Source organism: Gadus macrocephalus, chromosome 1, assembly GCF_031168955.1.
Source record: "Gadus macrocephalus chromosome 1, ASM3116895v1".
Classification (NCBI taxonomy): domain Eukaryota; kingdom Metazoa; phylum Chordata; class Actinopteri; order Gadiformes; family Gadidae; genus Gadus; species Gadus macrocephalus.
Window position 1 is genome coordinate 12,637,522 of NC_082382.1, and position 23,450 is coordinate 12,660,971.

Sequence of the window (23,450 nt, forward strand, 5' to 3'; positions counted from 1 at the left end):
AGTAGTGTGCTCAAGCTAAACAGTCATTGCTAATGCTACCAGATGTCCAAATAGTTTGGCCCTATGATGTGGGGGCAGGGTAGTTTACAGAAAGACTCAGCAGAGACCCACGCATGACTGGCCTTGCACGGACACACACGCACGCACGCACGCACACACAGACACACACACACACACGCACGCACGCACGCACGCACACACACACACACACACACACACACACACACACACACACACACACACACACACACACACACACACACACACACACACACACACACACACACACACACTCACACACTCACAGATTCCTTGGTTAACAGTCACTGTGATTAGTCTGCTTCATGCACGGTAATTATACCCACAGTTTCCTTTCTCCACGCAGGGCACCCCTGGGTCCCGGCTAGGAGGACAAGTCGATGGCATTTCCTGTGGCAGTGTTGGCATAGAAATAACAGGAGTGAACCAGGAAGTGACACGTTGAGCGATTAGATAATGACAGAGCGGCGTTGTGTCGGTGGGCCATGCTAAGTGCCCTCATGTCTTATCAAGAAGACACCCAAAAAGCCAGACGAGAGCACGGTAGAGAGACCTAGAGAGAGAGTGGGAGAAAGAGAGAGAGTTAACTGAGTTAACTGTGTTTTTCTACCACTGCTGAGCAGCTCCACTGAACCATGTGCCAGTGCACTGGTCCAGCTGGGCTACTGGGTTAGGTTTCACTGTCCTCCAAACATGGCATGCGCTCTATGGTGTGTGTGTGTGTGTGTGTGTGTGTGTGTGTGTGTGTGTGTGTGTGTGTGTGTGCCTCGATGTGTATGTTTGTGCATGTTCGACCTCTATGTGGGCTGGCCTCTATTTATGTGTCTGTGTGTGTGAGAGTGTGTATGGGTGCTTCGTATTAAGTGTTTGTGTTGGTCTCTATATGTGTGTGCATGAGTGCGTTGGCGTCTGTGTGTGTGTGTGTGTGTGTGTGTGTGTGTGTGTTTGCCTCTGTGTGTGTGTGTGTGTGTGTGTGTGTGTGTGCCTCTGTGTGTGTATGTTTGTGTGTGTGTGTGTGTGTGTTCTAGGGATCGACCGATACCGTTTTTTTAGGGCCGATACCGATACCGATATTTTTTCATCAGCCTTAGCCGATACGCCGATACGCCGATACGGACTTTCTTGAGACGTTGTTTTTTTTTTTTTTTTTAAAGAAACATTTATTGAACTTCAATATAAAAAACAATATTTAACAAATAGTAAAAACAGGTGAAGTAGAACAAGTAAGAACAAGTAGATGAACAATATTTAACAAATAGTAAAAACAGGTGAGGTAGAACAAGTAAGAACAAGTAGATGAACAATATTTAACAAATATTAAAAACAGGTGAGGTAGAACAAGTAAAAAAAAAAAAAAAAAAAAAACGGCGAAAATCAGCCGCGTATCGGCCGATACCGATGCACGTAAAAAACGCGAATATCGGCCGATAATATCGGCCGACCGATATATCGGTCGATCCCTAGTGTTCGTGTGTGTGTGCCTGTGTGTGTGTGTGTGTGTGTGTGTGTGTGTGTGTGTGTGTGTGTGTGTGTGTGTGTGTGTGTGTGTGTGTGTGTGTGTGTGTGTGTGTGTGTGTGTGTGCCTCTGTGTGTGAGTGTGTATGTGTGTGTGTGTGTGTGTGTGTGTGTCTCTATGGTGGTGGTGTGTCCTCTCTCCTGACCGAGCGGGGCCTGGCCAGTGAGTCGGAGGGGGTTAGGGGCTCTTGTCTCTCAGGCCGAGCATGTGTGTGTGTGTGTGTGTGTGTGTGTGTGTGTGTGTGTGTGTGTGTGTGTGTGTGTGTGTGTGGACTCACAGGAATAATAATCATTTTGAAAGAAAAAACTGTAGAGAAATCGACATTCATATATACCCGAGGTCCGGTATAAACCTGCCCTCCCATTCCTCCCAGCCCCCCCCCCCCTTCATCTCAAGTTTTAGAACTGGCCGCTCACTTCAAAAGCCTTCAGCAGCCACAAGGTATCAGTGTTAATGTGGAGGCTGGCTCTTTGTAGTTCTGCATCCCCATGCCCCCCCATCCCCCTGTTCCCTCCCATACACACACACACACACACGCACGCACGCACGCACGCACGCACGCACGCACGCACGCACGCACGCACGCACGCACGCACGCACGCACGCACGCACGCACGCACGCACGCACGCACGCACGCACGCACGCGCACACGCACGCACACACACAGACACCCTGCATCCTTACTGCTCTGGAGAAGATGAGGAATGGCTTGAGGAAACGTAACAAGATATTTTTAACGAATCTGCTGTAAGGCACAAGGTGCTGTTTGTTTGTTTGTGTCTGTTGTTTGTGTGAGTTGTTGAGTGTGTCTGTGTGTGGCCGAGCATGTCTGTCTGTCTGTCTATCAATGTGTGTGTATGTATGCGTGTCCATCTCTATTTGTGTGTTTATATGTGTCTGTCAATGTGTGTATCTTTGTGTCTCTGTCTACATGTGTGTGTATCTCTATATGTGTCCTTGTGTGTGTGTGTGTGTGTGTGTGTGTGTGTGTGTGTGTGTGTGTGTGTGTGTGTGTGTGTGCGTGTGTGTGTGTGTTTGCATGTCTGTGTGCCTCTGTGAACCTGAATATATGGGGCTAAAGATTGGGAGCAGCTTGGAAGATGTTTAACTACAGAATTCAGCCTGTACCCCTGGACGTATTCACTTCAGGGGGTCCGTTTTATAGGTAGCTTTTACGGTGGAAAGAAGCAACAGTACCTGTGCACACATGGCACTGCTTGTCAGTAATGGGGCACAATACCATATATGGTGACTGCTAACTTTAATCCTCAGTTGGAAGCCATCTTGTTGTCCTTTCTTCTGTTTGGTGCAACCTGAGACAGTGTAACAGACAATTTAATGTGTTACCAGCCGCAAAAAAAGCCTGAAATTGCTTTTTCTGTACTGTGAATGCTTTGTCTATGCAGACATTTTGTGTCCGCCTAGATGCATATGTTCTTATTTTTATTTCTTATAATAAAGGATAAATATACATTATTATTATAAGGAGGAGTTACAAAGACAGATACAGGCAAAGATATATTTATGTACGTACAAGTACAATTTTCAAACATCCATGCAGTCAGACAGACAGCCAGACAGTCAGATAGATAGAGAGACAGACAGACAGTCAGACAGACAGTCAGACCCAAAAGTGTTTGGTGTGTGGAAACAGGCTTTAAAGATAACAAAGCTGTTGAATAAGGTGCTATTACTCATATCAGCTAATCTCACCACCATATACAGTAAAATTGCATAAGGACTGACCCGGTTTTGCTAATGTACGACTGTATGTAACCATGACAACGACCAAAATACCCCTCGTGGCAGAATAGACATGGGCACTTTTAATGGTGTCCCTGTTTTCCTGGGAACCTGATTTCTCCTGCAGGAGCTGGCCTCAGGCAGGCTGTTACCGGTGGCACAGGTGACAGGTGGCCACAGCACCCTACCACAGGCGTCAATAAGCCTTTCCCAGGAGGGCTCAGGGCGGGATCTCTCTCTCTCTCGCTCTCTCGCTCTCTCTCTCTCTCTCTCTCTCTCTCTCTCTTGCTCTCTCGCTCTCTCTCTCTCTAATCCTTCCCAAAAACGCCCCCGTCAACAAGAAGGAGGCAGTTGGTGTGATGGAGAAAATGGCCGTTAGACCGGCGTTTGGCCCTATGGTTTCATTCTAATTAGATTTAACGGCCAACGGCTGCTCATGACGCTCAGTTAAACAGCTCCTCATGTTGCCCGATGGTAGAAGGACCTGAATGCAAAGGCAAGAGAGCTACCGTCAACGCACGGCCCAGCAAACCTGAAACGCTACCTGCGTTACCAGCGCGTTGCATTGTACGTGTCAATACTTTACGTGCTCCGTGTTGAGTCTACGGCCCGCTTTGAACACAGGTTTTTGGGTTCTTGCTGTTATTTGCTTTGGGATATAAGAGTATCACCTGATTGACTTCAGTGTTGTCGATGATTTATCGGGCTCCGCGGTGCGCGCGGACCCCCGTGTTCTAGCAGGTTCTGCAGCAGACAGAGGGAGAGCGCAGGCCCCTGGGTCTCGCTAGTGGTGTGCATAGTGCTGAGCTATGACTCTATAGGGGAAACACTGCAGCCATTACAGGAGGAAATAGGAGCCTTTATTAGTTTTTCAAGTGTACACCTGGCTTCTATAATGGGCCTCGCCTTCCCACTGGCTTCTGTCTGTCTGTCTGTCTGTCTGTCTGTCTGTCTGTCTGTCTGTCTGTCTGTCTGTCTGTCTGTCTGTCTGTCTGTCCGTCTGACTGTGTGTGTGTGTCTCTGTCTCTATCTCTGTCTGCATACTTGTGCTTGTGTTCCATTAGTGGTGGGCTAATTAGTATATTAGCCGACTTTCCGTCGGCTAATTGGTCTTATTTTGCCACCCGAAAACCTCACGTTCAACCTCACGTTAGATAAGCAATTTTCCGCTTTCCACTTCACAAATATAAAAGATTAATACCAGGCTCTCCTTTCATTTGTTATTTCAAGTTATTGACGGGAAGTCAGCGGGCCAGAAGCTGGAATCGAGAACCCACGAAGCCCTTCGGTGATAAATTGTGTCGGGCAGCAGCAGAACTGAAGCCGGTTGTCTCGGCTTCTAACTTGTTTGAAAACGGACAAAAGCTGCTGACTCTTGCCTTTTCACATCCAAGTGGCATTTAGAAATGAACTCTGACGTCAAGAGCCACACTGCAAAGAGGCATGTCAGTGCAGAGTTTACTACGACCTTTGAGACTCTGCGAGGGTGTGGGTATGTGCGGATGTTGGGCTACATTCCAAATTGTACAAGCTCCAGGATCTCCCCTCAACACCCCCCCACCCCATATATCCACCCGCACTCTCCCACCCGCCAACAATCTGGGCAAAACCGGACCAAACCAGGCTCGCCTCCACATGTCCTGTTCTGGGTGGGGTTGGCCTCCCCCACCTGCCATCACCCGCCTCCTTCCACTCAACCTCCGCCCTTCTCCACCTCCTGGGACTCTTAGACTGTCAGCGGGCGGAGGAAACACCTCTGTGCAGGCTGACGCTCATCCTGTGTGGAAGTGGCACAGAGTAGGGGTGCTGCCCGCCGCTGGGACGTGGTGTGAGGCACCGGTTAGGGAGCGGCCCCTCCACCCAAAACCCACCAAAAGGATATACAGTTCCAGATACAATACGAGGGGGAAAGGGCAACGCTCCGCACGGGAGCCAGAGGGACAGAGGGGAGGTTAACACACAAAGCAGCAGGGCTACGTGGGTCTGTTGAAGGCCTGAATGCCATTGAAAGTCCGATGCAGAGATTGTCACGCACATGCTCTCTTGAGTTACCTCGTATTTCGTTTGCGTGGTAATCACTTTTATTCCTTTAGTCTTCACACACAATTGCGCTTGCATGCACATGCACACGCATGCACGCACGCACGCACACACACACACACACACACACACACACACACACACACACACACACACACACACACACACACACACACACACACACACACACACACACACACACACACATACACACACACACAATACAAATTATACACACTCACCTATCCCGCCTGCTACTTGAGGGTTTCATGCGAGAGGCTCGTGTGTGGCTTCTTGGAAACTTTGGCTTATTCCAGAGGTGTAATTCTGTGGCAGCCAAAGGTGCATTTATGTTGTTTGGGATAGTGAAGAGTAGTGTGTTATTTGGGTGAAATGGAATGTTTTTATTGAATAGCGCTTGTGCGCACTAGGGCCTAATCCTGTGGCCGCAGTGGAATAGCACCGTACTTTAGCGAGCGCAGTAAAACGTGTGTGTATGTTTGCATTAGCAGGCAGTTCTTCGAGCGCAATGCAACTGGTCTCGGCTACGACAACGGTTAGCGAAAGGGAAGGTGGTGTCGATTTTGCGTTGACTTCTGTGGCTGTGCTTGTGTATCAGATATGTGCAGAGTAGGACTGCTTTAAATGTGTCTCCACTCATGATGCCTTCTTTTGTCGAAGTAATCAATGGATTAGCATTAATCAATCACACTGACAAGTGTGATTCCCTCAATCAATGGAATAGATTGATTCAGCCAATCCATCTATTAAAAAAGATAACTCTAATCAATGCATTTACACTTCAGAGACCCTTATGTTAATTGCTGACAGAATTGGACATGCACTCAATGTCCACAATGTGGCCTGTTTGAGGACGGGCAGAGGTCATACGGACCCCTTGGTGTGTGCCTGGTTTGCTATTTCAGGCAGGGGGCACGGATGACACATGGAGCAGCCTTGTGTTTAGTCGGAGTCAAAAGGGTTGACTCACTTTTTCTCAACAGCAGTGGTGGCAAATGTTTCCTCTGGCTGAAAATGTGTTTATGTTTGTTATTTTTAAACCTGACGTTGCAAAGAAATCTATTTTTGGAGACTTTCCTAACCCACATTACAAAGCGCGTTGCGCTTTGCGCTTCTGAACAGTACACTTCTAGTTGAGTTTGTCGTGGTTCCTCCCGGTGAATAGCCTCCATTTTAGGGGCTGCTTGGCTGGCGTCCACCCCTGGTTTCTGGGACAGTTGCACAGTCTTCTCCACAGGCCGCTCTGTGAACCCCCTTGTTCTCCTCTGTGTGTGTCGGCCCTAATTGCCGATGTGTAGTCGCTTCCCTACGAACAGAGAGGGCCCTTTGGCTAGTGTAGCACACGGCTTGCACACAATGACGGCCACACTTCAGTGCACCATGTCTCCTTAACTTGTCTGCAGTACCGGCAGGCGGCCATGTCGGCTGTACCAGTAGGCGGCCATGTCTGCTGTGCCAGTAGGTAGCGGTAGCGGCCATGTCTGCTGTACCAATAGTGGGGGCAGCTATGTCTGTAGTACCAGTTGTGGTAATAGCTGTAGCAGCTATGTCTGTAGTACCAGTTGTGGTAATAGCTGTAGCAGCTATGTCTGTAGTACCAGTTGTGGTAATAGCTGTAGCAGCTATGTCTACTGTATGGTTAGCGGTAGCAGATATGTCTGCTATGCCAGTAGGTGTAGCAGTAGCAGCTATGTCAGCTTTACTGGTAGGTAGCGTTAGCAGCTATGTCAGTTTTACTGGTAGCATTAGCAGCTATGTCGGCTTTACTGGTATGTTGTGCTAGCAGCTGTTTCCACTAGACTGTTAGAGGTAGCAGCTACGGTGGGAAGGAGTTGTGAGTTAACAGGTGTGGTCATTGCAACCCGGAACAGGGCTTGTGGCTGATAATAGGATGAATATACCATCTGAGTCATCCATTCATCATCCCTGCGTCACGAAGTGCCTTCAAAACGGTTAATATTTACCAGAACCCGTGAAATTTCTTCTTTTTGACTCAGTTAGCTCAGACTTTCATTGGCTTACGTTACCTGCGTGCCTCTCTTCAACTACCGTTTAAACAAAAAACCCAGGTGGGAAGTCTCTCTGTAAATAAGTGTTCTGTTTGGCTAAGTCAAGGGTTATATCCATCCATGTACAATGTTTACACATACGTGAGTTTGTCTACGTGTGCGTGTATGTATATTTTGCATTGGTTTGTAACTTACTGGAAGTGGCTGGGTTGATATAGCTGTGTGTGTGTGTGTGTGTGTGTGTGTGTGTGTGTGTGTGTGTGTGTGTGTGTGTGTGTGTGTGTGTGTGTGTGTGTGTACGTGTGTGTGTGTGTGAGAGACCTTTTAGGGAATGCAGAGTAGCGGACGTGGTCTCAAATGAATCATGTTTGGACGGTTATTAAAACCAGTAAAATCCCTTGTGTGTGTGTGTGTGTGTGTGTGTGTGTGTGTGTGTGTGTGTGTGTGTGTGTGTGTGTGTGTGTGTGTGTGTGTGTGTGTGTGTGTGTGTGTGTGTCTCTCTCTCTCTCTCCATCAGAGCTGAACGACTCCCTAAATTAAGACTCACTTCATCTCAGCCACTTTCTATTTGATCCCCTGGAGCTTGTAACCATACCTCACATTAGCTCTGTTGCCGAAGCAATGCCCTTTCCTCATGGCACTGCCACCCAGACCCCCTCCGGCCTCAGCCTGGGCCGGCCTAGCCAGCCCAGCACACGGTTGGCCCCCACTCTGATGTCATCTTGTCAGGCCTTGTGAGCGTCATGCTCGCCATACTTGTTGACGGTCAGTGACAGTGTATTGTTTAGGCAGGAAGGAACGCAGACAAACCTCTGAGGCATCCTACATAGCTTTAAATGTCGTTGTTGTTTTTGTTGTTGTGGGGTCTGTGTGTTATTGTGCTTGAAATGGTAGTTTACTTAATACAAGTGTTGCATAAGCGTTGTATGATCAATTCATCTTTTTATGTAGCAATATATTTTTCCTTTATTTAAAATAGTGCTGTGGAGAAAAGGGGCTCCAGGCTGTTCCCATCACTCCCCCCAGCATTCTGTATTCTTTCAGCCATGTCCCTACACCCCCTCTTCTCTCTTACCCCCCCCCCCCCCCCCTCCCCCCCTCCTCCATATCTATCATGCTCCTAATCTGTGGGAGCCGGAGCAGTCCTCCCACTCAGTGTGGGAGGACTGGGCCAGGGCCCGCTGTGCCCAGTGACCTGATTTAGGGTGAGAGGATAGGCCTGACAGGATGACTTAGCCAGCCCCCCCTGCCCCACCACCACTACCACCCACACCACCACTTACCCCACCCTCCCCCTACCCAGTCACCCATCTCCGGGCCGCTGAGAAAACCACAACGCCAGTGGAAGGAAAATAACCAACATTGGCCAGTCGCGCGCTCATAACAGGAGCCCGCGAGCGTCCTCAGCAGGTAGGCCGTGATTGGGCGGCTGCAGGGTGGAATGCCCGCCCGAAGGCTGGTCTATAGCTGGGCGATAGAGTGCAAGGGGACGAGCAGTGATGAGGGCAGAAGTGTTAATCTGGAGCCAGATGTTGTTGTGTGTGATTGGTTGGCCGTTGAGCCCCCTCTATGTGTGCATGCATGCGTCGTACGCCGAGAGTTAGTTACTGGGTGATGTAGTCTCACCGCCTCAAGAGAGGCTCACGAGTGTCAGGGATTGGTCCATTGGTTGTCGCATCGGCGATCCCACTGGAGCTGTTGTGGAACAATAACAGAAGGATTCCTCTCTCATCAGTCCTACATGGGAACCGACAGTTCCAATGTTAAGTCACTGCCTCTTTGACAATAATACGTCTCTTTTCTGCCATGGTCAACAATATCATGCATGGTGATTTGAATCTCCCCTCTGTGTATATTTAGTGATTTTGCCAAGAAACACTGGAGTGTATTTGGTGCAGCCTGAGTTGTTCAGTGTGTATTGATATGAGTTTCTCTGCTGTGGTGACGAGGTGCTCCACGTGGCTGCTCCTACTCCTGTGTCGATGTAGGGTAGTATTACAGTGTTTGTTGCCGCAGTGCTGTGTAAACCTGGCTGTGGCACAGTTCTCCCCTCCAGCCTCAGAGGGTGAGGGCCTTTAAAAGCTAGCGAAGGAGGAATATATGGGCAAATCAAGGTCAGTGCATTTCTTTCTCCTTTCGCTCTGGGACGTTGTGGAGTCAGGCTGCACAATATGTTCCCGTATCAAATACACACTGATGTACCCTACCACACTGTTTAAAGTGGTAGGGTACATTTTTGGGGGGAAATCCACATGAGCCACATTAGCGCAAGTAACCTCCAACTAAGCAGCCTATAAAAGCAAATAGGGCAGTGTAAGTAGAACACTATTTCACCAGGATGTCAACTTATCTCTGTTCCCCTGGTTTCCTGTTTGTCTATTGAGAACAATATCGCACATCATCTCGTTTCCATTGAACTCCCCCGTGAAAGATGATGTTCCCGGCGGGCACACCAGTCTCTGCACGTAGGTGCCGCCGGTCTGGGTGTCTCGGAAGGGATTTGTCAAGTCAATGGAGGGAGTTTCATTCAGGAAGACGTAAGTGAGAGGAACGGAGACTGTCAGTCTGTCAGGCCAACAGAGAACCGACACAGAATCAATCAATATAGTCAGAGCTGGCGAGAGAGAGAGAGAGAGAGAGAGAGAGAGAGAGAGAGAGAGAGAGAGAGAGAGAGAGAGAGAGAGAGAGAGAGGGGGGGGGTGGGGGAGAGAGGGAGAGAGGGAGAGAGGGGGGTGGGGGAGAGAGGGAGAGAGAGGAGGGGGAGGGGGGGGAGGAAGAGACACAGATTGTAGTGTAGACAGACGTTAGCAGTGAAGAAAGGATTGACTCGATTCTGCATTTTGGGCATGGTGGGGGGGGGGGGGGGGTGCTTTTATAGCTGTGGGGGTTGTCGTCTCTGCGTTGTCAGGGGATACCAGAGGAGCTGTGACTGGCTGGCGGTCGACGCCCCCCTCCCCCCCTGATGCATAGGAGGGATTCGTCTCCCAGACAGCAGTGGGGTGGGGGGACTGTACTCAAGGGATGATGGGTAATAAATGGCGCTCAGAAAGCCGCCGAAATGGGCTGACAGTAACTGTCAGTCGGCAGTTTGCTGGGGATGAGTGTTTGTGTGTTTGTGTATATGTGTGTGTGTGTGTGTGTGTTTGTGCATGTATGCGCGTGTTTGATGTCTGTGTTAACGCTCGCAGGCATTAAGTTGTGTTAGGTTCAGGATTAGGATGAATCAAAAGTCTCTTTGCATTTTTTGCAATTTTGGGATCAAAGGCAGGCTTTCTTTGCAAGAGACACACACACAGACACACACACATACCCACACACAGTTTCTATGCGGTGATATTTGTCTGAAATTCCATAGCTGGTGTCACGTTGTCACCTAGGGGTCATGTGCTTTCTGCAGGACCACATGCTTTTCACTTATATACCCCCGAGACACACACACACACACACACACACACACACACACACACACACACACACACACACACACACACACACACACACACACACACACACACATACAAACACAAACACACAGACACACACACACACACAACCATGGCAACACACACAGGAACAGCATGTTTGTGCAGGGAAGTAAATATTGCACTGTTCAATGAATCACTGCAAAAAAGAGCTTTGCATGAGCACACTTGAGTCAAGGCTTCAGCCAAGCACAAGTGCTTGGCTGAAGCCGGCAGAGTAATGCAGTCTTTCCAGTTAAGTCACCAACAACATGCTCTTAGAATCCTGGTCCCCTCTGGGGTGGATGAGGACGACCCGCATGGCTCCACCATGAGAAGTAAACAAGACCAATGCTTGTTGTTCATTGGGACCAAGAAACAACCAAAAATAGCCTCAGTAAATATACCAAAATAAAAATGGTGGACGCCCTTCAGATAAGTGTTGCCATGGCAACCCCGAGATCCCCATCGGTGCCACAGGGGTTATGGCCTTCAACATAGCGTTCAGATGTGATTGTTCCTTTTTTAACCTGGTTTCGCGTTGAGACCCTTACCTGTAGGAGAAGGGGAAGGCACTCCAGGGGGTTTTCAACAAAGGTATCTGCTAAGGATCTGTTGTAAACAGTATTCCGTGTGAACCCTCTCTGTTAAAATCAGTGTGTTGACTGACTCATTGTCAGTCATGGTTTTTTGTCTTTTGTCTAGCAGGGCGTTGGAGCCCTTAGAGTGGTGCTCAGGTCTGGGAAATCCTACATTATCATACTGTCTCATCTCCATTATATGTGGACAGGTTTCTTTTGTCCTATTGTAATAGGACATTATAAATAGATTATGAGAAAAACAATCACGCACACACAAAAAAACTACACTTACCATAGTACTCCTATCTTTCTTTGGAAAGAGTGGGTTTCACTGAGCTTTCGCTTTAACTATGAATGGAAGGTGCGGGAACCTAGCTGTGATTGGTCGGCTGGGCCGTGACGGGACCACATGTGGCCTGGAGGGTGGGAGCAGTGATCAGGTTTGGCCAGGTGCAGTTTCTTCGAGCGCACCTTCACACAAACAGATGACTGTGTGTGTGTGAGTGTGTGTGTCAGCCTATTATACCGCGCCAAGGTTGGAAGATGTGGTTCTGGGTGTGTTCCTGGTTTATTGTGTGTGTGCTGGAAACCGCCACACAATGCAGTCTTTAGTACACACTGTGTTGGCAGAGTGGGAGGAGAACATGCTACGCTATTGATGGATGCTACTTTGAAAGTTGTACTTTTCCTACTTGGTTCCCTTTGAATTGTTGGATACGTGAAGCACGAAGCGGACCGTGAGCTAAGGTAATGAAACTTTTTCACGTGCTTTCCCTAGATTTCAAATCAAACTGAAGACCTCTGAGGTTTCTGTTGCTTTCAGAGATAGCCTCTTAGAGACCGAATGGCCTTTGCTCCCTAGAACCGTGACTGGGGAAATTTCCAAACAACGCTGTGTTGTAAAAGATGATAAGCGTTAGGTTATTTACTTTTAACAAGTCGTAATGGTTGGTTCTTGTTCTGCACTTGAATCAAAACGCTCTTTGACTCAATCAATACAGCCCTCATTCATTGCATCATCCTAATGGAATATTATGGGATTTCAGATCAGAGCAGGGGATTGAGTGCTGGCCCCTTCCCCTGTGTCATCGAGTTCCTGTTTACTGTTAATCTTCTTGATCCCCGGCCCTGGTATATTCGTTCAGGTAACCATGGCGACGGCAGGTTGCCATAGGTACGGGCCACTATGCCCGTGTCTCCCAGCCCCTTGAGCGGAGTGTTTGTTTTTCCCAAGGGTGACCCCGGCCCTGGGTCAAAGAGTGGGCTGCTGGTGTGCTGCTTGTCTGAGGAACATGCCCCGTTCACTTGTTTCTCCTCTAGGTCTCCACTCTGAGTCTCCTTAATACGCACCTTTTGATTCACAGGGTTAGGGTCGGTGCAGGCTGACGAGTCAGGGGGAGCACTGGGAACGCTGTCCAAATACTTGTGCCGGCGGGAGTACCGAAATCTTTTATATTCTTCCCTTTATTTGTCCTTGTTTCTGCCTTATCTAAACAGTTGCGAGCGCTCCGTGATCTGTGTGCCTGTGTCAGTCTCGAAGCTATCCTCCAATTCATTTTGTTTTGCAAAGTCCCGCCTGATTGGATGATCTTGCAGTGCGTCCTTTGGCGGTGAGGACAGGGTAGGAGAGGCTGGGCCCATGCCAAGTGGAACGGACTCATCTCCTAGAGACAAGTCAGCCACTGCCTTAAGACCACAGCAAGAAAAAAATTAAAGTATACAGAGTCGGATTCCAATGAGACGAGCGAGACGGAAACACGGGCCGCGGTCCAGCGGAGATAAGACGGGGGGGTGACTGGAGTCCAACCGTAAGCCAGCAGTAATGGATCTCTGCGAGGCTGCAGTTTACACAGCTATTTACCAAAAGCCCATCTATCTGCTGCTTTAATGGACGCACACATCAGATAACAGCTAAATTACAGGCGTCGAGGGACACTGAGCGGTTGTGTGCGCGGGCTCGTGCATAACACGTGTGATGCGCACACACAACAGTGAGCTCAGAGAAAAGGAAAACCGAGGTAATATGTTGAAGGTCGGCCTCCTGTCAGGTAAAGGTTATCCACCTGACGGCACTCCAGATCCACCGATATCCCCTCTATGCAGGCAGGAAATACATTTTGGGTCCATGCACGCACACACACACACACACACACACACACACACACACACACACACACACACACACACACACACACACAGACACGCACACACACACATAATCACAAAGTGGTATCAAGAAGATTGAATGCATCAGCGGTGGCTGAGTGAAACCAATATCCAATCTCTTGCAGTACAAAAAGTTTTGAGCTCTTATGTTCTCAGGGCCACCTTTGCCCAGAGGCAGAATCAATTGCCAGTGGCTTCCAGTTCTCCTCTGCTTGCCCTCGCTCTCGGCTCTCTATTTCACAGTATACACATGATCTTAAACGCACACACGCCCGCACGGGCATATGCACACACACACACACACACACACACACACACACACACACACACACACACAGACCCAGAGGCGAAGGTCGGTGGTCTGTGACCGTTCCACTGCGCTGCACCTACATTAGGATTAGGCTAGGTGATGTCAGGAAGGGGTCCCGCTTTGATGCTCTGCTACGCTGATCAAACCCCGTAATGAACTGTGTCTAATGGGGCAAGCAAGCCTAACGTCCTGATCAATAACCCCCCCTCTCTCCCTCCCCTTCCCCCCCTCTCCCCCTCCCTCCGTCCCTCCACAGATCTGTCTCCCAAGTACCAGTGCAGGTCGGTGGACTACCTGTGTTCCCCGCAGCTGGTGAAGAAGGCCCCTCCCCCCAGACCATGTCAAGAGAGGCCAACCCTCAAGCCCCGCCCCCCATCAGAGTCCTCAGCCCGGCCGCCGACCGCCCAGAAACCTCAAGGTAGGAAAAGAAACGGCCGCAGCACACGACCCACCGCTGACGTATGCGTGGGGGACCCGTCCGTCCGTCCAAAAACGTCTGGGATGCTTTAGTTCTGCACGGCTGCAGTTCCTCCCAAGGCCGTGTAGTTTGTGATGGCTTGTCGTTGAAGGGAAGCCCTTCTGTGATATGTCACCTGTCACTTCAGTGGCCCCCGTGTCGGCCTGACCTGCCTGGCTGGAGGTCGCCTCCAGGGACAGCCATCGTTGCAGGCTAATGGGATATAGGCTAATGGGATATAGGTTATGAACTCAGCCAGTGAAACATTACACCACCTGATTTTAACATGCCCTGCAGCGCTACACAAAATACTGAACGTGTCTTTGCCTGTTCCACATTTTGTCTGGCGCTGCTAGTTGTGTGTGTGTGTGTGTGTGTGTGTGTGTGTGTGTGTGTGTGTGTGTGTGTGTGTGTGTGTGTGTGTGTGTGTGTGTGTGTGTGTGTGTGTGTGTGTGTGTGTGTGTGTGTGTGTGTGTGTGTGTGTGTGTGTTTGTGTGTGTGGCAGGCAGGCAGGCAACATTATCCATGTAACAACCGCCCACTTATTATCGTTACGAATCCTGCCCCTGCATAATACTGATGTTCTAATGAAAAAAACGAATATGTAATTGCTTACAGCAATACACCCACCCATGCAGACCACTATATGTGCATGCACACACACGCCCACATGTGCAAACACACCAGAGCAACTACTAGGAAGGAAACCACACTCAGACACATACTCACACACACACACACAAACACAGCCACACACACACACACACACACACTGTTCAACAACACATCGTCACTTCTACCTGCTTCCTCAATTCAAATAAGTCAGATAATAAACTAAATTAAAACCTTACATAGTTGATTATTGTACATCTTAAAAAGGTCGATCCAACCTTTTTTAACATCTTTTGTCGGCTCGGCTCAGCATCCTTTTTTATTAGATCTCGTTTTGACACCACTGTGACAAATGCTCACACTCATCTTAACATCCTGTTCTGAAACGAGGAAGTCCGCAGACGGCTGTGTCTCTGGGCTAATCCTTCCCCATACCGCTTCTCTCTTCGCATGTAACTCTTATCGGACTCAACACATTTAGGGTTTGACGTCTTGGGGGAATGCGAGCAGGCATCCAGCTGGGCTCTATGGAGCTTCTGACTTTCAGGAGCACACACGGGTCACATGCCGCGAGATCGCTAGGGCTGTTTCACAGGAGAGCTCTCCTGTCTCTCCTTCTCTCTGTGGCTACCTGACCTGGGCTCCTTTCGTCTGCAGTGCCCCCTAAACCGCCACACCTGCTGGCCCTCGGACAGGACAAGAAGCCCAAGAGGATCCCCCCCGCGCCGTCGAGGCCCCTGCCGGCGCCCCCTCCGCCCCCCAAACCAAAGCCTGTGTTGACAGCTCCTGTCCAGGGTCCTCAGACACAGAGAGAAGCCCAGAAGGTCGGGCTGCTCATCGAGAAGTTTGAGAGCTCAAGGTAGGCCCTTTATGTCTCTCACTCACTGCATTGTTTTGTGTCTGTTCACAGTTATGGGGTTTGTAGCAGTAGTAGTACATGTTCGATTTTATTTTGTGTTTAGTCATTTAGTCAGCAGACCACCTTATCCAGAGCAACTTTTGAAAATCAAAGCGTACAATAAATACAAGTCAATAAATATTCAAAACATCAGAAAAAACGTTTACATATAAGTAAATTAAGGAAATTGCTGTAGCATAAATGGGACAGAGTGCAGTGCAGCTGTAGGAATCCCATACAGGACGTTAAGGTGTTATCAATATCATGTTGTCCCACCTCTCCTCCAGCCTCTCCGTATGCGTAAACCCGAGGGTCCCCTGTGTGTCTCCCTGCAGGGTCCCTATCCTGGGGGTGGTTCCCAGGAGCCAGCTGCAGCTGTGTCTGAAGATGGAGCTGGTCTCTGACGCCTCGGCCCCCCGCGGTCAGAGCCCCGCCGGCTCCACGGGGGCCCAGGACGACTCCGGGGACGCCTCCTCCCTGCTGGACAAGCTCTCCCTGGGCCACTCAGAGCGGGCCGACGAGGAGGCGGAGCTCTCGCGCCTGGCCTCGTTGCCCGTCGCCGACGGCAACGAAGACCTGGCCCTGGAGGAGGAGGTGGACGTGCCCGGCGTCATGGTGTGCCTCCAGCGGGCCGAGCTGCGGGAGGGGGAGGAGCTCCGCGGCCTCCCCCCGGACTCCTCGGAGCCCAGCGGCAGCGGGAAGGTCCCCAACCGGGACAGCGGCATCGACAGCCCGTCCTGCACGGTGGAGGGCGAGGTGTTCCCCAACGAGGACGCCATCGACGAGGAGGACCGCTACGACAGCGTCACGGAGACGGAGACCAGCGTGTCCTGCTGCGTCACCCTGGGCAACAAGCGGGACTCCACGCAGGACGAGGACAGCGACCTGGACGAGGGGAGCTGCGGGGAGGCGGAGGGGGCGGAGAAGACGGACGCGCTCTCGGAGGCCCACAGAGTACGTACTCATGAGCGCCGTGCAGAACCACCTGGGGTGGTGCGGTGGAATGCGCCTTCTGGAACGGGGGTGCACTTTAACTTGTCTTGTGTTGCCATCGGGCCTTTCATGTAGTGGAAAAAATTAGAGACACACAGACACAGACACAGTCTATTATTATCTCAGTCTGAGTGAAGAGAAAAGAATAGAAAAGAAAAGAAGGTCCCTTCCGCATTGCAACCTCAGGCTGCTTAGTGTGTGCTGTGTTGGCACCAGAGACTAGACACAAGGACAAGGCAGTTATGTTGCTATAAAAAGGTTTCTACCTACTCGGGGCAGTAAATGCATGTGTTGATGGCTGCCAGATGAAATAGTGCTGAGAACGAAGTCCAACCCGCAGCAGTGCTGGGGTTTATGTTTATGTCTTCCCTGTGAGCGTGACCGTTGACTGTGAACCACCGTGACTAACAGGGTAACACAGTCCCACAGTTATAGACTCAGCCACTGTTCTCACACAGATCAGGGCAAAACCGGTCCAGACCCGCTCAGCCAATGGGACGTCTGTACAGACATAATGCTACTGATATGCTGAAACAGAAATTTTCAATAATATCATAACTCTCCCAGTGTCTGTTTCACAGATAGACTCAGAGACAATTATAAAGGATATATAGTGAACAGTAGGGGCATGTTTGTGAGGTAAGGTGTCCGAGGCTGTTGAGTTCAGGGCAGGGCTGCTGCTGTTTTACTTCCTGTGCCAAATCTCTTAAGCCCAAGTTCACAAACGCACGCCCTCCTCCGCTGAGGAGCACACCTATATCCTACTTGGATAGGTGTTCCCCATATTTATCAATTCCTGTAATGTGTGTGTGACGTCTGCACATGTTTGGGTGTGTGTGTGTGGATCTTGCTGACAGGACAACGACGTCTCAGCTGATGTTGAAAGCCGAATAATTACAGCTTTTTTTTTACACAGGATGTGGCTTTTTTGTCAGTGCACATTGCAAGAAGATACGGCAGCATAAAATGGCTCTTGTAACATCCTCTTGACCGAAGTTAAAGTATTTAACCCGGGCTGCCTCTTGATGAGGTTACCTGTCAAGGTCACTCTAAGAGTAGATTTACAGACATCTTTTCTACTGTAAGCATAACCTCCCATTTCCTATGTGTGGGAGCTTCCTCCGGCCAATCGCAAACATGTGTGTATGTGTGTTAGTGTTTGCGTTAGTGAGTGTGTGTGTGGGTGCGTGTGCATGCTTGCCTGTGTACGTGTGCTTCTGGGTGCGTGCGCTCACGTGTATTTGGGTGTGTGTGTGTGTGTGTGAGCGTGAGTGAGCATGAGAGAGCACCAGACAATTGTTATGAAACCATCTCTGTCGCAACGGGCTTCCTGTAGTCTCTCGTGCGTTGTGTCAGCGCCGCTGACGTGGAATGTGCCCGCAGCCTCTTCTTGCCTCACTTGAGTTTGACCACGACACTTCCAGGTGTTGACAACATGCCCGCGTCCATCACAAGGTTGTGTCCTATCGATCACCCCCATCTGTGTTATTACCATGATATCAACGTAGGAAACACCAACCACGTTCTCTTGATTGGAGCTCTTTTTAATGTTTCCCTTCTGGACAACCTCAGGTGTTTGTAACTCGAGGGTGGCGTTTCATCCCCTTCTATGGTGTGATCCTGTGGTTAATAGTGATGGTGTTTGGTGGGGTGGTGTGGTGAGTGTTGAACCAAAGGTTTGTTGTGTCTCCACAGAGCCCCGAGGCCCAGAGGCTGCTGAATATCGCCAGGGAGCTTCTCCACACGGAGGAGGCCTACGTCAAGAGACTGAACCTCCTAGACCAGGTAGCTGCCAAGCATATCACACACACACAAACAGAAGTTAGCGTGCACAGTCACACGCACGCGCGCACGCACACGCACACACACACACACACACACAGAAGCAAGCGTGCTCACACACACACACACACACTCACTAAGCATAAATTTAACACACACACACACACACACACACACACACACACACACACACACACACACACACACACACACACACACACACACACACACACACACACACACACACACACACACAGGCAATGCACAAACACACACATGCAAGGGCCCATTGTTGAATCCCTGTACCAGTATCATTTACCTTCCTTATTAGGTGTGACTTTGCATGGCTAATCTGGGTGGTTCTGCCATAAATCTCCTCTCTGAAATACCTGTGCTGCACCAGTGGTTGGCGATTGTGATTGCGATCATTTTTTGAGCTGGATACATTATGGCACTGTGATCCACTAGACGAGGACAACCCTTCTTCTGTTCACTAGATTTAGTCAGGTGTGCTAGTGTGACAGGCTATTTGTATTAATAGTGCATGCTTCTTTGCCTTGTGTTGATCGTTGAACGTTTGTTCCGTTTCCTCTTTTCTCAGTTGATTATACAAAGTAACACACCTTTGTCTCTGTGTTTGTGCCGTTCACTTATATCTGCATGTATTTGTTTAGGAACAGTATGTGTGTCATTGAAGATGGAGACAGTCCACTAAGCACTAATGTGTGTAAGCCTGGATTAAACATGGAATCAAATTATTTACCAGGCTCTGGGACAGCTCCACGTTGCAGGGTAACAGCTTGAGTTTGATGGAGTTGCCAGGCTGCACTTTTCTAAATTAACAAATTTTCTATAAACAAATGCATTTCCTGTAAACAAATTATAAAAAAAAGCCCAAAATAATAATAATCGCACCAGTAATTGCGTTATTCTAAATTATAACATTCATTAAATATGACACCTACAATTATCTCATGCTTACATACTGAATTAAAATGTAGCAATTGTGAGGCTGTTTTTAATTTCCTGTTTTAAGAATTACTCGTTTTTAGAAACGGAAGAACATCCACAATATCGGAAAGGACAGGGTCGATTCTGTTTGACTCTGTTTTGGCTCCCGTCACTAAGACCAGAGAGAGGTGAATTAGTCTTGGGAAAAGCCTGTTTGCCATGGAGGATATATCAATGGCTATTGAGCAGCTTAACCTTGAGCCAACCAGGTAAATACAATAAAAAGAAAGCAAAGAACATCTATGGCAGAGCTCTCAAATCCTGCTTTGTGAAGGAGCCTTAGTCATGCTAGCGAGACTCGAGATTCTGCTTCATTACAACTCAAGTCTGGCTTCAAGAAGACATGCCTGGGGTTATTTTCTCATTCTTTGTTTTGTGAAGCATAATCTCTGGGCTGGCCCTCTTCCCTGCCCCCTAATCTCTCTCGTCTATTTAATTAATAGACTGCTGCTTTTCAATGGGTCATCCATTTTTTGTGTGTTTTGTAGCCAGTCCTATCGAGTTGGCGTGGTTATATTTCTTCTTAACTTCATGGGGTAGGGATGATGATATAATCCATAACAGGGACTTTATATGGTTTATGGGGTACTCAGGGCAAGCAAAACCACATTACCATTTCCTGTTATGTTGCTCTATTTCAGATACCTGCCAGCTACCTGCCACTTCAACAGTCTGATGCCTATCTTACTAGTCGCTCTGAATTTTAAAGATTCACAACGTGTTCTGGAAAATATCAAAATGTATTTGCATTCTTGCTGATGAGAACAAAACTAAATCTGCCTTTTTTCATCCATGTGATATTTATACAAACATTGTGTTTTGCCTGTTTGTTTTTATGAAGGCTCATTGGGGAATAACAGCATAACTATTTGTAATAATTGCATCTGGTTCCCTGCAAAGGGATCTGAATTAAAGATAAACTAGGTAACAGGACCTGAAGGTCAACAAACTGGCTCCGGCCACATACTCTTTCAGGAAGCATCTTTTAGCAGAAGTAGTAGTTGTAGTAGCAGCTGGCAGTAGGGCAGTAGTGGTTGTACTATGTACAGTGCTACAGCAGGGTGCTGATGTGTGCGCTGCTGTGTTGCCTCCAGGTATTCTGCACTAAGCTGACCGAGGCGGCCATCCCCCAAGACGTGATCACAGGCATCTTCTCCAACATCTCCTCCATCTACTGCTTCCACCACAAGTTCCTCCTCCCCGAGCTCAAGACACGCATCATCGGGGAGTGGTGAGAGGCCCGCACGCCCGCACGCACGCACGCACGCACGCACGCACGCACGCACGCACGCACGCACGCACGCCCACACACACTCACTCACTCACTCACTCACTCACTCACTCACTCACTCACTCACTCACTCACTCACTCACTCACTCAAACACACGCGCACACACGCGCACACACACACACACACGCACACATATACACACACACAGATACAAACACACTCTGCTGGAAGGGAATGTTCATGAGATGGTGGTTACGGTCTCGGATGCGGAGCGTAATCAGTTTGTCTATTATATTGGCTATAATACTTTGAAGGCAGCTGCTTGGCAGTAGGGAGAATTATTGCCCTCAATGGCAATAATGTGTGTGTACGTGTCTGTGTGTACGTGTTTGTGTGTGTGTGTGTGTGTGTGTGAGTCAGTGTGTGTGTGTACGTGTCTGTGTGCCCGGTTAATGGATGTGCCTCTCAGGGCATTTTCATTTTCTGTTTTCACTGAGGACAGGAAATGTATTAATTGTTATGTGTGTGTGTGTGTGTGTGTGTGTGTTTGTGTGTGTGTATGCGTATGTGTTATCATACCGCTGTCAGCCACAGGAGAAAAAAAGCTTCCCTAAAGAGCTTTGGTTAGACAAATTACGCTTCAACACATTATTGTTTTACCCCATCGCTGAATACATTAAATCTAAAAACAGATACACAGGGAGGCAGACACACACACACACACACACACACACACACACACACACACACACACACAAAAGGTCCAGCACTTCTCAAACAGACTTTGTGTACTGTGTTCCAGGGAGTCTAATCCTCGTATCGGAGACATCCTCCAGAAGCTGGCGCCCTTCATGAAGATGTACGGAGAGTACGTGAAGAACTTTGACCGGGCAATGGACCTGGTCAATACATGGACACAGCGGTCCTCCCTTTTTAAGAGCGTGGTCCAGAACATACAGGTATGCATCTGATTTAGGCACCACTCCAAGGAGGGCTTGGTTTATATTGGACTAATAGCTGAGAGAGCCACAATAGTTGTATGGGCAATTGACATTCAACTGATGCTGAATAATTGAATTAAAGACGTCTTTCTTGCATGTAAGTCGATGCAATTCCTCAAGAATCATTTCACTGGTCGCCGATGCTACTCAAGGGGTGAAAAACGATGATATTATATTCTGACCCCGCCTCTGGTTCAAATCCATGCTTCCCATTGGCTCCCTGCAGCAACAGGCCGTGTGCGGGAACCTGACGCTGCAGCACCACATGCTGGAGCCCGTCCAGAGGATCCCGCGCTACGAGCTGCTCCTCAAGGACTACCTGAAGAAGCTGGCGGACGACGCGGCCGACAGGAAGGACACAGAAAGTATGTGGCCGAATCCAAAAGCACTGAGTGACAAAACATGAATCATTTCCGTTTTTTGGTATGTTTGGTATGTTGTGTGAATGGATAGAAATGGGAGTTTCATTTCATTATTTCATGATTGTATAGATGGTTGAGAAACGTTTGGCCAATACTCATTTTCTAATGCATTTAATGCAATATATATTTTTAATCTAGATAATATATGTGATAATGGTGTGCTAAACAAATTGGTGAATCATAGACAAACCCTTCCCGGCTTTCATGCATCAGTTAATAGCAATATGTTGTTCTAGTCTCTTCATTAATCCCTTAGCAACTATGAACCTATATAGTCCAAGGGAGAATCTTTGTCAAGGATTGTTCCCTGTTATCTTCAACAGTAGCGTCAAGTCATTCATTCATCCGCCTCAGGTGTATGAAACCTTTGGCACATTGTTCCTGAGATACTGAGGATAATCTGCACATTTGCTTTTTAATGTGTGCGTTTTGCTTCCGAAAATTTAATAGCTTCAACATTCAACGTTGTGTGTCCTTGTTTGTGTGTTTTGCAGAGGCACTGGAGCTTATCTCTACAGCAGCTAATCATTCTAACGCGGCAATCAGGAAAATGGTGAGTATTTTTCTCAACACTATAATTATATATATAAAGCTTGATTCTTCCCTAATTACCAAGTTCATTACTAATAGAGTTTGTCTGCTCTGTCTGCAATCATATTCCTTGCAGTTTTTCAACCAGCCACTATTCTATTTCTCTCCCTCTTTATCTTCCTTGTATCACTTGGTCACGTATTGAACTTTGTATTCAATACTGGAAGTGCAGCAGTTCACAAAATTATATTTCAGATTGCACTTTTAATTATACCGTACTTTCCATATCACAAAAACAACACAATAATGTGAGACATTAGCACATTTTATTCTCAAACCATGTCAAATATTGGCTTACGTTTATGGCTTGTAATAATAGCATACAAACCTAAAAATATAACTTTACATACTACTCGTAATACGTATCTGGTCATAAATGCAGCTGGCACACACGCACGTTTGTATGATGTAGCTGTTGCTACCCCTGGCATTAATCAATCACCTAGTTATTGTTGGATATGTTCCAGTCAGGTGAGGGGACCAGAGGTTAAATCAGCACTGACAGGAAGTTGCCATTTCCTGCTTCAGGTTTCACCGCTTTGAGGCGGAAGAGGCTGAGCAGGG

At 48.4% G+C, this 23,450-nt stretch overlaps 1 protein-coding gene across 1 annotated transcript in view; it reads left to right on the forward strand.

Moving 5' to 3' along the window:
- Positions 1 to 23,450, forward strand: part of fgd (faciogenital dysplasia) — a 52,923-nt gene that overhangs the window by 21,372 nt on the left and 8,101 nt on the right. Inside the window, exons 2-9 of the mRNA XM_060043446.1 lie at positions 14,144 to 14,305; positions 15,614 to 15,815; positions 16,190 to 16,808; positions 18,543 to 18,632; positions 20,735 to 20,871; positions 21,675 to 21,831; positions 22,100 to 22,238; positions 22,790 to 22,848. Of these exons, the coding sequence (XP_059899429.1) occupies positions 14,144 to 14,305; positions 15,614 to 15,815; positions 16,190 to 16,808; positions 18,543 to 18,632; positions 20,735 to 20,871; positions 21,675 to 21,831; positions 22,100 to 22,238; positions 22,790 to 22,848 (1,565 nt within the window). The remainder of the gene's footprint in view (positions 1 to 14,143; positions 14,306 to 15,613; positions 15,816 to 16,189; positions 16,809 to 18,542; positions 18,633 to 20,734; positions 20,872 to 21,674; positions 21,832 to 22,099; positions 22,239 to 22,789; positions 22,849 to 23,450) is intronic.